Source organism: Geotrypetes seraphini, chromosome 2 (assembly GCF_902459505.1).
Source record: "Geotrypetes seraphini chromosome 2, aGeoSer1.1, whole genome shotgun sequence".
Taxonomy (NCBI): domain Eukaryota; kingdom Metazoa; phylum Chordata; class Amphibia; order Gymnophiona; family Dermophiidae; genus Geotrypetes; species Geotrypetes seraphini.
Window position 1 is genome coordinate 339,935,943 of NC_047085.1, and position 16,795 is coordinate 339,952,737.

General features: G+C 46.5%; 1 protein-coding gene across 2 annotated transcripts in view; it reads right to left on the reverse strand.

Annotated features, from left to right (window-relative positions):
- LANCL2 (LanC like 2) overlaps positions 1-16,795 on the reverse strand; it is a 165,125-nt gene that overhangs the window by 88,432 nt on the left and 59,898 nt on the right. For both annotated transcript variants that reach the window (XM_033930301.1, XM_033930302.1), the window contains exons 3-4: positions 15,090-15,207; positions 6,664-6,871 (exon numbers count right to left, since the gene is read on the reverse strand). In XM_033930301.1, the coding sequence (XP_033786192.1) occupies positions 6,664-6,871; positions 15,090-15,207 (326 nt within the window). The remainder of the gene's footprint in view (positions 1-6,663; positions 6,872-15,089; positions 15,208-16,795) is intronic.

The window sequence follows — 16,795 nt, forward strand, 5'->3', positions numbered from 1 at the left end:
GACAAAGAGAGGCAAGAACGTCTTCGGACATCGACTAGCCCACCTCCTCCGAAGGGCTTTAAACTAGGTAAGTTGGGGGAGGGTACCCACTCATGTACTAGCGCAGTAAGTAATCTTCCAGGAGAGGTGAATCGACACTCCATTTCTGAGACCGAGGTAAGTTCACACAGTAAAAACAATCATGCAAAAGCCACTCAAACTCAGGCGGGAAATTCTACACAGGGTCTTAGCAATCATAAAGTATGGAGGGCTATGTATGTTAATGCACACAGCTTAGGCAATAAAATTCTAGAATTAGAGACAGAGATAACGAACGCCGACCTCGATGTAATAGCGATATCTGAAACTTGGTTCACAGACTCACATGGGTGGGACATGGCTATACCAGGATACAACTTACTTCGTCGGGACAGAGAGGGAAGGATAGGAGGTGGGGTAGCACTATACACTAGAGATAACATCAAAGTCACCAGAATCACAGATGTCAACTACTCCGGGGAATCACTCTGGGTGAACCTGGCCAGAGGAAACGAAAAATGCTTGTATCTGGGTGTAGTATACAGGCCCCCAAAACAGTATGAAGACAGGGATATGGAACTAATCAAAGACATTGAGAACCTTACTTTACGCGGGGACACGATTCTGCTAGGGGACTTCAATATGCCCGATGCTGATTGGAAGACACTTTCTGCTACTACCAGCAGCAGCAGAAGACTTTTAACCTCCATAAAAGGGGCGCGACTCAAACAAATGGTGCTGGAACCCACCAGAGATCAGGCGACACTAGACCTGATACTCACCAACGGAGAAAGCGTTTCAGAAGTTTCGGTAGGCGAAACACTAGCCTCCAGCGACCACAACATGGTATGGTTCAACATCAAGATAGGCTTCACTAGATCAAACACAGCAACAAAGGTCCTCGACTTTCGGGGCACTGACTTTAAACGCATGGGAGACTTCGTCCATCAGGCGCTACAAAACCAAGCTGAAACCAATAATGTAGAGGCTATGTGGTCAATCCTGAAATGCACCTTGCATGAGGCAACAAACCGCTATATAAAAACAGTAAGCAAACGACGGAGGAAGAACAAGCCCCAGTGGTTCTCTGCAGAGATCTCAGATCTTGTTAAGGAAAAAAAAAAAAGCTTTTATTTCCTACAAGCATACAGGAAACAGGGTGACAAAAGAAGACTATCTGACCAGGTCTAAAGCAGTCAAAGCGGCAGTAAGAGAGGCCAAGATTCAAACAGAAGAACAACTAGCGAAAAACATTAAAAAAGGGGATAAATCCTTCTTCAGATACATTAGCGACAGGAAACGAAACACAGATGGAATAGTACGTCTCGGGAAAACAGACGGGACCTATGCAGAAACGGATTCTGATAAAGCCAAACTACTAAATGAATACTTTTGCTCAGTCTTTACTTGTGAAGCGCTGGGGACCGGTCCACAATTGCAAGCAAGGCAAACATCGGAAGACCCGTTTCAAAACTTCAAGTTTACACCCAGCAGCGTCCATGGCGAACTATCAAAACTCAAGGTGAACAAAGCCATGGGACCGGACAATCTACACCCCAGGATTCTTAGGGAGTTGTGTGATGTCCTGGCAGAGCCGCTATCCGTGCTGTTCAATCTTTCCCTAAGTACCGGAAAAGTCCCCATGGACTGGAAAACAGCTAACGTCATTCCATTGCACAAAAAAGGTTGCAGAACGGAAGCTGCAAATTACAGACCGGTCAGTCTCACCTCAATAGTGAGCAAACTCATGGAAAGACTTATTAAACAAGGATTAGATACGATCCTGACCGAGGAGAATCTACAGGATCCCCAGCAGCATGGATTCACAAAGGGAAGGTCCTGTCAATCCAATCTGATCAGCTTCTTTGACTGGGTTACAAGGAAACTGGATATGGGGAAGTCTCTAGACGTCGTGTACTTGGACTTCAGCAAAGCTTTTGATAGCGTCCCGCACCGCAGATTGTTGAGCAAGATGACTTCGATGGGATTGGGATTTGGGAGTGATATTGACGACATGGGTCAATGACTGGTTAAGCGGTAGAATCCAGAGGGTGGTGGTTAACGGTACCCCCTCCAATACATCGGAGGTGACCAGTGGAGTGCCACAGGGATCGGTCTTGGGACCGATCCTTTTCAACATATACATAAGAGACCTGACTCAAGGGCTTCAAGGTAAAATAACACTATTCGCCGACGACGCCAAACTATGCAACATAGTAGATAACAGCACCTTACCCGACAGTATGGAGCAGGACCTGCTCTTATTGGAACATTGGTCCTCGACTTGGCAGCTGGGCTTTAATGCCAAAAAATGTAAGGTCATGCACCTAGGCAGCAAAAACCCATGCAGAACTTACACTCTGAATGGTGAGACCTTAGCTAGGACTGGGGCAGAACGTGATTTGGGAGTAATCATTAGTGAAGACATGAAAACTGCCAAGCAGGTGGAGAAAGCTGCATCCAAGGCTAGACAAATGGTGGGATGCATCCGAAGAGGTTTCGTCAGCCGGAGGCCCGAAGTTATAATGCCCCTGTACAGATCCATGGTGAGACCTCATCTTGAATATTGTGTTCAATTCTGGAGACCACATTATCAAAAAGATGTGCGGAGAATCGAGTCGGTTCAGCGAATGACCACCAGGATGGTCTCGGGACTCAAGAACCTCCCATATGAGGAAAGACTGAATAGACTACAACTATACTCGCTCGAGGAACGTAGAGAGAGGGGGGACATGATTGAGACTTTTAAATATATCACGGGCCGCATCGAGGTGGAAGACGATATATTCTTTCTTAAAGGACCTTCAACCACAAGAGGTCATCCGCTGAAAATCAAAGGTGGGCAATTTCATGGCGACGCCAGGAAGTATTTCTTCACCGAAAGGGTGGTCGATCATTGGAATGAACTTCCATTGCAGGTGATTAACGCCAGCAACGTGCTCGATTTCAAAAAGAAATGGGATATGTATGTGGGATCTCTAGCCGGGTGAAGTCTGGGGGTGGGTCATTAAGGTGGGCAGACTTGATGGGCTACAGCCCTTTTCTGCCGTCATATTCTATGTTTCTATATATAAATTTGTCATCTGGTGATTTTATTTTCATAAAATCCCTTCCTTTCCCCTCCCCTCCATGGGCACCATCTTGTCCCATCTCTCTTCCTTTCCCCTCCCATCCATGATGACCATTTTCCTTTTCCCTCCCTTCCCTTCAATGAGTACCATTTCCCTTCTTTGAATTTTCCATCACCTATGTTCAACATCTGCCTCTCTAACAAAACCCTGCACCCCACGTCTTCTCCACCCTGCCTCCCCCCTGGTCTACATCTCTCTCTCTCTCTTTCTTTCTTTCTCCTGGCACCTCTTCTCACGTCTTCTCTGTGCAGTGGCATAGCAAGGGTGAGTGGCACTGGAGCGGTGGCGCCCCACCCCTCCCTGCCCTCCCCCTGCCGCACGCATGCCCAATTCCTTTCCCCCATATCTTTTTAATTTTCCATGTGTGAGCAACAGCACTAACTTGCTGCCCGCATCATGTTAGCTATCCCTCGAGGCCCAAAAGTGACATCAGAGAGAGGTAATGCTGCTCGCACAGGGAAAATGAAAGAGGTACGAGGGAAGGGTAGGGGTACACGTGTGCAGCGGAGAGGAGGATGGATGCCTGCACCACTTACAAAGACTGTGCCCAGGGCAAACCGCCCACCCCGTACCTCCCTTACTACGCCACTGCCTCCGTGTGCTCCCTTTCCTTGCCCCTCAAAACTTGCCTTGCATGCTGCAGTGAAAGCACGCTGCTTCTTACCCACCCCAAAGCTACTCTCAGTAGTGCCTCTCTTCCTCTAACTGAACTTCCTGTTTCTGATTATATATAGCAGGGGTGACAATCTCTGGCCTGCAGGGTAATTAAATTTGTCCCGAGATTTGTCCCGCCGTTCCTTCCCTCCCTCCATCCTGGTCTCACAAGTCGGCTGTGGCGATACTGGATAGGAGGGTAGTTGGGAAGAGAAAGGGAGAGATGGTGGACCCTGGAGTGGTGAGGGAAGGAGGGAGAGATGCTGGATGAAAGGGTAATTGAGAAAAGGAGAGATGGTGGATCTGGGGATGGTGGGGTCCATTGCTGCAGCTGCAGGGATGGAGATGAAAAAAGGAAAGATGCCAGATCTCCAGGGAAGGGAAACGGAAGGGGAGGACAGAGATGGAAGATGGTTGGTTAGCACCAAGAAAGAAGGAGACCCTGGCAAGCGAGTCCCTGGCAAGCGAGTCAGAAGACAACCAGAGCCTGGGACCAACATGATTTGAATAATGACCAGACAACATAAGGTAGAAAAAAATAATTTTATTTTCTGTTTTGTGATTACAATATGTCAGATTTGAAATGTGTCTCCTGCCAGGGCTGGTGTTAGACAGCAAGCGTGAACTAGGACCTAAAAGAGAGAGAAAATTTCTTTATTAAGGTACGCATTTAGCGCACACTAAATCGGTTAACATACCTTAATAAAAAGACCCCTAAGTATCTTAATAAAAACATTTGGCCCGTGACTTGGCCTATGTTTTAGATTTCGGCCCCTTATGTGATTGAGTTTTACACCTCTGATATATAGGGAAAGACATCAGGCTGGATAAGAAGCAGCATGCTTTCACTGTAGCATTCAAGGCAAATTCCAAGGGGCAGGGAGAAGAAACACACAGAAGAGAGGCACTGAGAGAGAGAGAAAAAAAAAGCGAGAGAGTGAGAAATGTGGACTGCATGAGGGTGGGGGATGGTGGAAGGAGGTTGCAGAAAGAGAAAGAATCAGATGCCAGACTATGGGAGGGGGAGAAAAGGGAGAGAGAGAGATACAGAAAAAGAAGCAGAGAGCTAAATGCATTAATCATATTAACAGTTTAACTCTGTGTTAAAAAATTTAACATGTTAAATCATGTTAAAACGCATTAAAATGTGCAACCCTATGCAAAATGGTCGGTTGCTGGCATTTTAAGACCTACAAGATAGATTATTTGTTTCATAAATCTCAGGATGGATGCTATTAATATCACACTGCAGCCAGTACTGGAACTGACAAAAATTTTTATTGATAAGTATGGGGAAGGACACATGGATGCTGCACTTTATAAATATTTTAAAGAATATTTCTTCCCCCTTAACATAGAGCTTCAGAAAGTATGAGAAGCCGACAAATCCAGGAAGATCAAATTGATTGGAACATATTTTGTTGTTATTCAGATCCTCTAAAACATGCACTTTGATGCAGACATTCATTATTGCTCACACAGCCTTCATAAAGCTGGCCTCAGGAAACCGGACATATGTTGACACTGTAGACAGGAATCATTGACATTGCAGAATATTTTATTTTCTTGTCATAAAGTGTGAGCCTTTTGGGGATAAAGTGAATGCATGTGAAAATAATTTACTGTGGGGAAAGAAATATTCAAATATGTTGTACTAAGTATAGATGGTAATAAGTGGCATAAAACCTATTCAAAGTAATGACAGCTGTCGCCCAAAAGGTGTGTGGCGCAGTGGTTGGATCTACAGCCTCAGCACCCTGGGGTTGTGGGTTCAAACCCCGCGCTGCTCCTTGTGACCCTGGGCAAGTCACTTAATCCTCCATAGCCCCAGGTACGTTAGATAGATTGTGAGCCCACCGGGACAGAGAGGGAAAAATGCTTGAGTACCTGATTGTAAAAACCGCTTAGATAACCTTGATAGGCGGTATATAAAATCCTAATAAACTTGAAACTTGAACTGGAAAAATGAAGATTTTCTTAACATTTTTGATAGAATTCATTATGTATCAGTTTCAAAAGATAGCATCTGAGAAATGAAACAGAGTGATGGCAGTATTGAAAATTTGTCAATCTTTGAAGGCCTCTCTCTATGAATAATTACTTATCAGGTTCTGATGGAGCGCTTTACCCAAATTTTTCGCCCATTCTGTTTATATTTTACTTTTATTGTAACTTGTCTATCTTCTTCTTTTCGTTGTATAAACCAAAATAGCCTCTTGCTTCTCTTCTGCAACCAGAGATATTCTGGCCAAATGTACACCAATGATATTCAATTACTGGTTTTGTATAACGTATACTAAAATGCTGTTTCATTGGCGAGTGACTATCTTACTAGTTTATACTTGGATAGTCAACAACAATGTCATATTAAATGTTGATAAAAACTTAATTCTATAGGTTACTCAGGTTCTTTTTTTCTTTTTTCCAGAAGATTTGAAAGGTATGCCAATATATTTCTCATCCAAGATATGATTCTCAGTTTGCTATAAAAATCACGTTAAAATCACCTTTATGAGCTGGTTTAAACAAACAAACAAACAAACAAAAAAACCCCAAGAGCTATCTTATCAAATTGTTCAAGAGTCCCACAAAATGGCAACCAGCATCACCATGCTCTAGCCCTATAGGTATTTACATGCCCATCTAATCAGTCTCCCAACTGAAAAAGGTACATTTTGTCACATGTTGCTAATTTTATTAGGGTTAAAAGAAGCCCAAAGCTATGTGAGTTTTCTATAGGCCCGAGTCCAGCATTTCAGTCCCAAACTAGCACCTCCTCACCGAGACCAGCATAAATCCAACATTTTGAATTAGTTAGCTATTTTTTTTAAAAAAAAATGTTACACTCCTAAGCTCTTACTTTGTAATGCAGTCCTTAGATTCACTCTCATTCTGCAGTTTGTGGTGCACCACTGCACCGACAGCCAGTGGACCGGCATCACCACAGAGAAAGGTGACCCTTCTTCCATTCAGATTGCGAAGGATTCTTTTCACATAATCCAGGGATCGCTGTAGGTAAGATGCATCTCCTGTGACACGGTACAGCTGCAGATACAAAAGGGCTGTGCCTGTGGCGTATTCAACCAAAAGAAGAAAGAGATGGAAAAATACAGAAAGAGAAGATGCATTATTTTTTTTCTTTCACTTCCGCTTATAGTCTAAATTCTACATAATTGTGTGCAACGAATGGTAGATTTTCAAAATCTTGAGTTCAGAGGAAAAAGCCACTCCAAGTCACAAGCATTTGAGAAACCTCAGAATACTTGCAGATGGAGCATACAAAACCTTTCAAACAAAAGGTTACTCAGCGATGCCTTATAATAAATCTTGAAATCTTGAGAGCTGAACATCCCAGGGCTACTCAGAACTTGACAGAGTAGTTTCTGAGGCAGCCGGAGAGAGTCGGAAGGCGGCTGGGCAGACAGGAGCACGTGGTGAGTGAAAAGGATTAGAAGGAAGAGAGGCAGGCAGGACACAGAGAGGGGTAGAGGCGAGAGATAACTCCGCCCACCCCTCCGACGTCAGCAGCTCTCTGAAGCCGAACTCGCCCATAAAAGGGGAGGAGCCAACGGCGCGGAGGAGCGGAGAGTAGTTTCTGAGGCAGCCGGAGAGAGTCGGAAGGCGGCTGGGCAGACAGGAGCACGTGATGAGTGAAAAGGATTAGAAGGAAGAGAGGCAGGCAGGACACAGAGAGGGGTAGAGGCGAGAGATAACTCCGCCCACCCCTCCGACGTCAGCAGCTCTCTGAAGCCGAACTTGCCCATAAAAGGGGAGGAGCCAACGGCGCGGAGGAGCGGAGAGTAGTTTCTGAGGCAGCCGGAGAGAGTCGGAAGGCGGCTGGGCAGACAGGAGCACGTGGTGAGTGAAAAGGATTAGAAGGAAGAGAGGCAGGCAGGACACAGAGAGGGGTAGAGGCGAGAGATAACTCCGCCCACCCCTCCGACGTCAGCAGCTCTCTGAAGCCGAACTCGCCCATAAAAGGGGAGGAGCCAACGGCGCGGAGGAGCGGAGAGTAGTTTCTGAGGCAGCCGGAGAGAGTCGGAAGGCGGCTGGGCAGACAGGAGCACGTGGTGAGTGAAAAGGATTAGAAGGAAGAGAGGCAGGCAGGACACAGAGAGGGGTAGAGGCGAGAGATAACTCCGCCCACCCCTCCGACGTCAGCAGCTCTCTGAAGCCGAACTCGCCCATAAAAGGGGAGGAGCCAACGGCGCATAGCCGTTTGGCGCGCGGCGAAGGCGAGCGGCAAAGGCGCTCACCTTAGCGAGAGCGCCTTTGCGAAGGGCCTCGAGAAGGCAGAGTCAGTACACCAGGAAGTTGCAAAAAAGGTAAGGAAGCTAGCAATAAACAAAACTAAATATCCAATAAGAACATATTAGCAAAAACAGAGTAAACTAAACAGACACAGAAGGCACTTACATACGTAACATCAGCAAGACACAAGTAAACTCCTAACTTAAAGTAAGAACATCAGCTAACACAGAACACCAAACTAACTCTTTATCAGTCAAACGCGACACAACTAGGAGTAGATACAGATCGAATCATAAAACAAGGGCATAAAGAAGTAGCAACCAGACAGAACAAAACACACACTCACACAAGCAGAAAGAACCAGTAAAGTAAAAAGAGCACTTCCAAAAGGACAGACACCAATGGAAGCAGAGGGAATCCAGAAGATGAGCTTTCCAGTGTTCTGCACTGTCTGTCATATGTACGACTACCTCCCCTCGGGGAGACAGTCGTATGTATGCGGTCGGTGTCAGGAGCTGGAAAGCTTGAAGAAAGAAGTCAAGCAACTGAAGGACAAGATACAGGAACTGGAAGGACTTCACATCACAGAGGACCCAAACAGGACAGCTGAGATCTTCATGAGAGAGAGACACATCGAGGAAGAAGTCAGGGAGCTCGAGGACTTCATTGAGGAAGCCTACAGGAGACGGGTGCAAGAAAACAAACTTCAGAATGCAGATGAAGTTACACCAACACCATCATGGAAGGTAGAACAAGCAGATGACCTCATAGAAGACACCTTCAGAGGAACATCACATGATAGGGAGAACAGGGCTAGTCGATGCCCAGGTGAGGAAGCAGCGAAGCACCCCGAAGACATTGATTTGAGACCGAAGAGAAACCTAAAGAAGGGAAAGTCAGTGATCCTAGTGGGAGACTCGATCCTGAGACATGTGGACAGCCACATAGCAGGAGGGAGAGAGGATCGACTGGTGACCTGCCTTCCAGGAGCAAGAACCAAGGACATCGTGGACAAAATTGGAAGGATCCTGGAAGGAGCGGAGACGGAGGAGACCACAGTAATGATCCACATCGGGACGAACGATGTCAGCAGGAAAGACTACAGGAGAAGCACGCTGATAGAACAGTTCAAGATTCTGGGAAGGAAGCTGAAGATGAGGACTCAGAAGATAGCGTTCTCAGAGATCCTACCGGTACCGAGGGCAGATGTGAAAAGACAGGAGGAACTACAATCAATAAATGCGTGGATGAGGAAATGGTGTGAGGAAGAAGGATTCCACTTCGTGAGGAACTGGACAACGTTCTGGGGCAAGAGCAAGCTCTACAGGAGAGATGGACTACATCTGAGTGCGGCGGGATCAAGACTTCTAGCGAACAATGTCAAGAGAGGAATAGAACAGGCTTTAAACTAAGAAGAAGGGGAAAGCCGACAGTCGACCAAGTGTCGATGATTCGGAAGACGGTATCCCGTGAAGATACCGAGGGGAAAAAATGCTGGGAAGAAACAATGGACAAATCACAGGAGTTGACAAACCCAGAAGAGGAGGTTATAAGGATTGTAACAACAGAGAAGAAACTAAAGATCGAAGCACAGGGAAAGGAAATAAAGACAAGGATATACAAGGATCTAAATTGCATATATACTAATGCAAGGAGCCTAAGAAACAAAATGGGGGAATTAGAAGCCATGGCCAATGCAGAGGACATAGACATCATTGGAGTCTCTGAAACATGGTGGAATGAAGAAAACAAATGGGATACAGCACTGCCGGGGTACAAGCTCTATCGCCAGGACAGGTCAGGACAAAAAGGAGGTGGAATAGCCCTCTACATAAAAGAAAGCATACAATCGACAAAAATGGACACAGCAGAAACGACCAACAAGCTAGAATCGCTATGGGTTAAAATACCTGGAAGGAAAGAGCCTGAAATAAAGATGGGCTTATACTATCGTCCGCCCGGGCAATCAGGAGATATTGATGAAGAAATGGAAGCCGAGATGAAGCGAGAATCCAAAAGCGGTAACGCGGTTATTATGGGAGACTTCAACTACCCCGGAATAGACTGGAGTCTTGGAAACTCAAATTGCACTAGGGAGACAGAATTCTTAGAGGTTATACAAGATTGTTTCATGGAGCAGCTTGTCAGAGAACCGACGAGAGGAAATGCCACTCTGGATCTAATCCTAAATGGGTTAAGGGGACCTGCTAAAGAAGTAGAGGTAGTGGGACCGTTGGGAAACAGCGATCATAATGTGATCAAGTTCAAGGTTGAGGTAGGAATACCGAAAGGAAAGAGAACCATAGCGACAACTTTAAACTTCAGGAAAGGAAACTACGAAGCAATGAGGGAAATGGTAAGGAAGAAACTTAGGAACACTTCAAAAAAATGGCAAAAGGTAGAACTTGCCTGGTCTTTTCTCAAGAACACGGTGAGCGAGGCGCAAAATCTATATATCCCCAGATTCAGAAAGGGGTGCAAAAAGAGTCAAATAAAGGACACGGCGTGGATAACCAAAACAGTGAAGGAAGCGATAGGCAATAAGAAAAATTCATTCAGGAAATGGAAAAAGGACAAAACTGAGGGGAACTGGAAAGAGAACAGGAAGTATCAAAAAGAATGTCACCGAGTGGTTCGAAAAGCCAAAAGAGAGTATGAAGAGAGGCTAGCCAGGGAAGCAAAAAATTTCAAACCGTTCTTTAGATATGTTAAAGGGAAGCAACCGGCTAGGGAGGATGTGGGACCGCTGGACGATGGTGACAAGAAGGGAGTGGTGAAGGAGGAGAAAGAAGTGGCAGAAAGACTTAACACGTTCTTTTCATCTGTATTTACAAACGAAGACACATCCAGCATTCCGGAACCTGAACAATTCTTCAATGGAAATCAGGCAGAAAATTTAACAACCATGGAAGTGAGCCTTGAAGATGTACACAGGCAGATAGATAAATTAAAAACAGACAAATCCCCGGGTCCGGACGGAATCCATCCAAGGGTTCTGAAAGAATTAAAGGAGGAGATAGCGGAACTACTGCAGCAAATTTGCAATCTATCCCTGAAAACAGGCGTGATCCCGGAGGACTGGAAGATAGCCAATGTTACGCCCATCTTTAAAAAGGGATCAAAAGGTGACCCAGGAAATTACAGACCAGTGAGTCTGACCTCGGTACCGGGGAAAATGGCAGAAACACTGATAAAAGAAAAAATTGATGAACATTTTGAAAGAAACAAACTTCTGATAACCAGCCAACACGGTTTCTGCAAGGGAAGATCTTGCCTAACTAACTTATTGCACTTCTTCGAAGGAATTAACAAACGGATGGACAATGGAGACCCCATAGACATCATATATCTTGATTTCCAAAAAGCCTTTGACAAGGTGCCCCATGAACGCCTACTCCGGAAACTGAAGAACCATGGGGTGGAAGGAGATGTACATAGATGGATCAGAAGCTGGTTGGCGGGTAGGAGACAGAGGGTGGGAGTGAAGGGCCACTACTCGGACTGGAGGAAGGTCACGAGTGGGGTCCCGCAGGGCTCAGTACTAGGGCCGCTGCTATTTAATGTATTCATAAATGATCTGGAAACAGGGACGAAGTGTGAGATAATAAAATTTGCAGATGACACTAAACTATTTAGTAGAGCTCGGACTAAAGAAGACTGTGAAAAACTGCAAAGGGACTTGAACAAACTAGGGGAATGGGCAACGAGATGGCAGATGAAGTTCAATGTTGAGAAATGTAAAGTATTACATGTGGGAAACAGAAACCCGAGGTACAACTATACGATGGGAGGGATGTTTTTAAATGAGAGTACCCAAGAAAGAGACCTGGGGGTGATGGTGGACTTGACAATGAAGCCGTCGGCACAGTGTGCAGCGGCTGCTAAGAAGGCAAATAGAATGCTAGGCATCATCAAAAAGGGTATTACAACCAGAACGAAAGAAGTTATCTTGCCATTGTATCGAGCAATGGTGCGTCCGCATCTGGAGTACTGCATCCAATATTGGTCGCCGTACCTTAAGAAGGATATGGCGATACTCGAGAGGGTTCAGAGGAGAGCGACACGTCTGATAAAAGGGATGGAAAACCTTTCATACGCTGAGAGATTGGAAAAGCTGGGACTTTTTTCCCTGGAGAAGAGAAGACTTAGAGGAGATATGATAGAGACTTACAAGATCATGAAGGGCATAGAGAGAGTAGAGAGGGACAGATTCTTCACACTTTCAAAAAATAAAAGAACAAGAGGGCATTCAGAAAAGTTGAAAGGGGACAGATTCAGAACGAATGCTAGGAAGTTCTTCTTTACCCAGCGTGTGGTGGACACCTGGAATGCGCTTCCAGAGGGCGTGATAGGGCAGAGTACGGTACTGGGGTTCAAGAGGGAATTGGACAACTTTCTGCTGGAAAAGGGAATAGAGGGGTATAGATAGAGGATTACTGCACAGGTCCTGGACCTGTTGGGCCGCCGCGTGAGCGGACTGCTGGGCACGATGGACCTCATGGTCTGACCCAGTAGAGGCATTTCTTATGTTCTTATGTTCTTAAATAGACTACTGAGCTGCTCTCTTAAAACTAATGGCTACATTCAGGTCAGGAGCAAGCAGCTACACAAGGATCATTATAATGAAATTGTCAACTAGTCATTCAGATACCTACAGGCCAATCAACTGACCAACATCTCAACACAAAATTTATACATTCTGCTTTGTTAATACATCATGCCACATGCAAGAAGTGACTCACTTAATCTAACTCATCACTAACACTAAATAAACTGAGGCTCTGAGTACATGTATGAACATAAAACTACCGTACTTTACAAATTTAGCATTGTTTTTCCAGCATTGTGGTAATCACAGGAAGCACAATCAACAAGAAAGTACAGGTAGCTTCTTGGCTCCCTGCTGAAGTTAATACTTCACTCCTTATCTCTTCCACCTGTTCCCCTCCCCTCACCCACTCTCACATGTCTACCAATTCTTCACTTTCCAGCTTTATGTCATGGCTCTATGTTCTTGACCATCTGTTTCAATAGAGAATGCTCCTTTCTTGTACCTCACGGGAAGCATGCTAAATATCTGAATAGTTCCATGATATTCCCCTTTCTTTCTTTGACAGAGCTTCATGCATGTTTTACATTCAGATACAGTATCTCACTGTCTTAGGAGGGCTTACAGTCTTAAGCCTGTACCTGAAGCAATGGGGCGTTAAGAAACTTATCGAAGATCATAACAAGAAGCAGTGAGATTTGAACCCTGGTTTTCTTGGTTCAGTAAATTCTGGTTTCTTTACGCTTTCTATATAGGGTTTGTGTTACAGGCCATTAATTACTTTGGCAAGCCCTTCTTTGATCTGCTTTCATTCTCTTGATGTCTTTTGGCACTCAAAATGAACAGTTTTTCAGGTGGGGTCACACCAATGACTTACAAAGGCAATATTGTCTTCCTTTTTTCTTATTAGTAATACCTTTCCTTATGAACCCAAGAATATACAGTAGCATCTCAGTTAACCGACACTCTCAACCAACTGGCATGTGCCCAAGGCCCCGCCCCCAGGAGGGACCTAAGGCTCCATGGCCTATTCTGATTGGCCCAGGCGCCTTAGACCCCACCAGTAGGCGGAGCTTTGGGACGGATGGGCCAATCCGGCCTCATTCCGTCGTTGGCTGCCTGCCGGACAGGCGGGTTTGGCTCCCATCTGTCCGGCCAACTACACAAAGGTACGGGGAAGGGGGGTGGGGGTGTCGTGGGGGTCGGCCAGGGGGGTCGCGGGTCGGCAGGGGGGGCGGTCGGAGGTTCTTGGGGGGGCGGTCGTTGGGAGGGGGGTTTGCGTCGAGGGCAGGAGGGCCTAGGATCCCTTCTGCCCGTAATGTAGTGCGGGGTGGGGGTAGGGGGTCGCCGTGGCCAGGAGGGTTTGGGCTCCCTCCTGGCCCGAACAACTAGCGGGGGGGGGGGGGGGGGTCACCAGGTCCAGGAGGACATGGGTTCCCTCCTGGCCCGATATTGTCGGGGAGTTGGGGAGTCGGCGGGGCAAGAGGGCTTGGGCTCCCTTTTGCCCCGATCGTGTCGGGGAGTCGGGGGGGCAAGAGGGCTTGAGCTCCCTCTTGCCCCGATCGTGTCGGGGGTGCCGCGGTTGGCTGGGGCAAGAGGGCTTGAGCTCCCTCTTGCCCCGATCGTGTCGGGTGTGCCGCGGTTGGCTGGGGCAAGAGGGCTTGAGCTCCCTCTTGCCCCGATTGTGTCGGGGAGTCGGGGGGGGACAAGAGGGCTTGAGCTCCCTCTTGCCCCGATCGTGTCGGGGAGTCGGGACCGCCAAGAGGAAGCAGCAGGACACCGGTAGGAGCTTCTACATGATGGGGGGGGGGGGGTCGGGAGCCTGTGGGGGTGCGAGCGGTCCTTCGGGGTGCGGGTGTGTGCGAGCGGTCCTGCAGGGGGGGGTGAATCGGACGTCGGGGGGGGGCATCAGGCTTTCAGGGTGGGGACAGGACTTCAAGGGGGAGAGGAGAGTCGGGGCGGGCGAAAGGAGAGTCAGGGTGGCCAGAGGAGAGTCGGGGCGGGCGAAAGGAGAGTCGGGCGGCGACGGGAGAGTCGGGCAGCATGCGCGGTATACGGGTGTGCGCGGTATATAAAAATTTCTGTACATAGATTTGTGTTTTTCGCGCGCTATACCCATGTGCGCGTTTTACACGGGTGCGCGTTATCTACGTGAAAATACGGTAATCTGGCCCATATGAAACATGTCACTAGTATGATCTAATGGCTGATAAACCTACTGTGAGATAGAACCCAGGCATACCACAGCACATCTGTTTAATCTCAGACATGGGTTGACCATATGTCCTATTTGGCTGGGGTTTTAGATCAAGAGCCAGGCCTGACTTTCAACCCATCAAAATAGTCAAGGTGCAGGAGGAGTCTCGGTTGCATTTGTCAGGACCTGAAGAGGTCATGGGGTTAGCACTATGTATTAGGGATAACACTAAAGCACTGCAGACATCCAACAACTTTTTCCCCCTCTTAGTGCTTGAATCTTTCCTTACCTGTCCAACCAGTATATGTTGAGCAGTCATGGGGGTCTGCTGTCTTCAGCCCCTCCTCCATTTGCTGAAGGAGATCATTGATTTTTGTCTGGATGCGTCTTGTGAAACGAGGACAGATCTAAGAAGAATCAATGAAATGAAACACTGAAACCAATTCTGAGCTCTTTGGGGAGGATGAGATAGAACATGAAACAAACAAACAAGCAAAAATGTTAGGACAGATGAGCCTGGAAAAACCTAGCCTAATCACTGAAGCTGTAAAGAGCAGAGAATGACACAAGGACAAATTTGACCCCTCCCCCCCAGCAGGAATTCAATTTCCCTGTCCCTATCCTGTAAGCTCTGCCTTAACCGCACAAACTAAACTAAACTAAATTAAACCTTAAGTTTATATACCGCATCATCTCCACGGATGTTGTGGAGCTCGGCACAGTTTACAAGAACTTAAAATATAGGAAGAGAAGGAAAAAAAAGGTTTATATGAACTTATATATAGAAGAGAAGAGTAAGGGGGGATAGAATTACATTTTAGTGAAAAGCCAGGTTTTCAGTTGCTTGAGGAATAATTGGAGGGAGCCCAGGTTCCGCAGCGGGGTAGTAAGGTCGTTCCAAAGACCTGTGATTCTGAAGAGAAGGGATTTTTCCAGTTTGCCTGCATAGCGAATACCGCGTAGAGAGGGGAAGGATAATTTATACCTTTGGGTGGGTCTGGTAGAGCCAGGACTCGAGGAGTTATAAGATAGTGGGATTAAGGGAGGAAAGATGCCGTGAATGATCTTAAAAGCCAGGCAGGAGCATTTGAAATGGATTCTGGAAATCACTGGGAGCCAGTGAAGTTTGGCTAGGAGTGGGGAGACATGGTCAGACTTGCGTTTTGCAAAGATCAACTTGGCTGCAGTATTCTGGATTAGCTGGAGTCTTTGAAGACTTTTTTTTGATAGGCTTAAGTAGATGGCATTGCAGTAGTCAATTTGGAGAGGATGATGGATTGGACAAGGACGGCAAAATGTTGTTGGCGAAAATAGGATCTTACTTGGCATGATTTAGCCAAGGAGTTGAGGTGGTCATTGAGGGAGAGAGAAGAATCGATAATGATGCCAAGGACCTTGCTTGAGAACTCAAGCTGCAGTGCAGCGCCTGAGGGTAGTGCGAAGAGGGTGGGCAGGTGTTCTAATTTTGGGCTGAGCCAGAGTAATTTTGTTTTTGATTCATTCAATTTCATCTGAGAAGGACCAGGAATGGAGTCTCATTATGCAAGCTGTAATGTTCTCGTGGAGGTTGGTGAGGTTCTAGTCTGTCTCAAGGAGGACAAGGATGTCATCAGCGTATGTGTAGATTGTTTCAAGGGGGGATAATTGGAGGGGTTTCAGGGAGGACATATAGATGTTAAAGAGAATAGGGGATAGGGGTGATCCCTGAGGGACACCACAAGATGGTGTCCAAGGAACGGACATGGTGCCATTTGTGTTGACAGTGTAGGAGCGAGAGCGTAGGAAGTTTGAGAACCACTTTAGGACGGTGGATTCAATTCCTATCTCGGAAAGTTGATAAAATAGTATGTCGTGGTGGACAACATCGAAAGCTGCAGAGAGATCGGATTGTAATAGGACAGCGAATTTGTTACGAGAATGTAATTGTTGCACCTTAGAAATTAAGGAAACTAGGAGGGATTCGGTGCTGAAGCTCGGTCTGAAGCCATATTGATA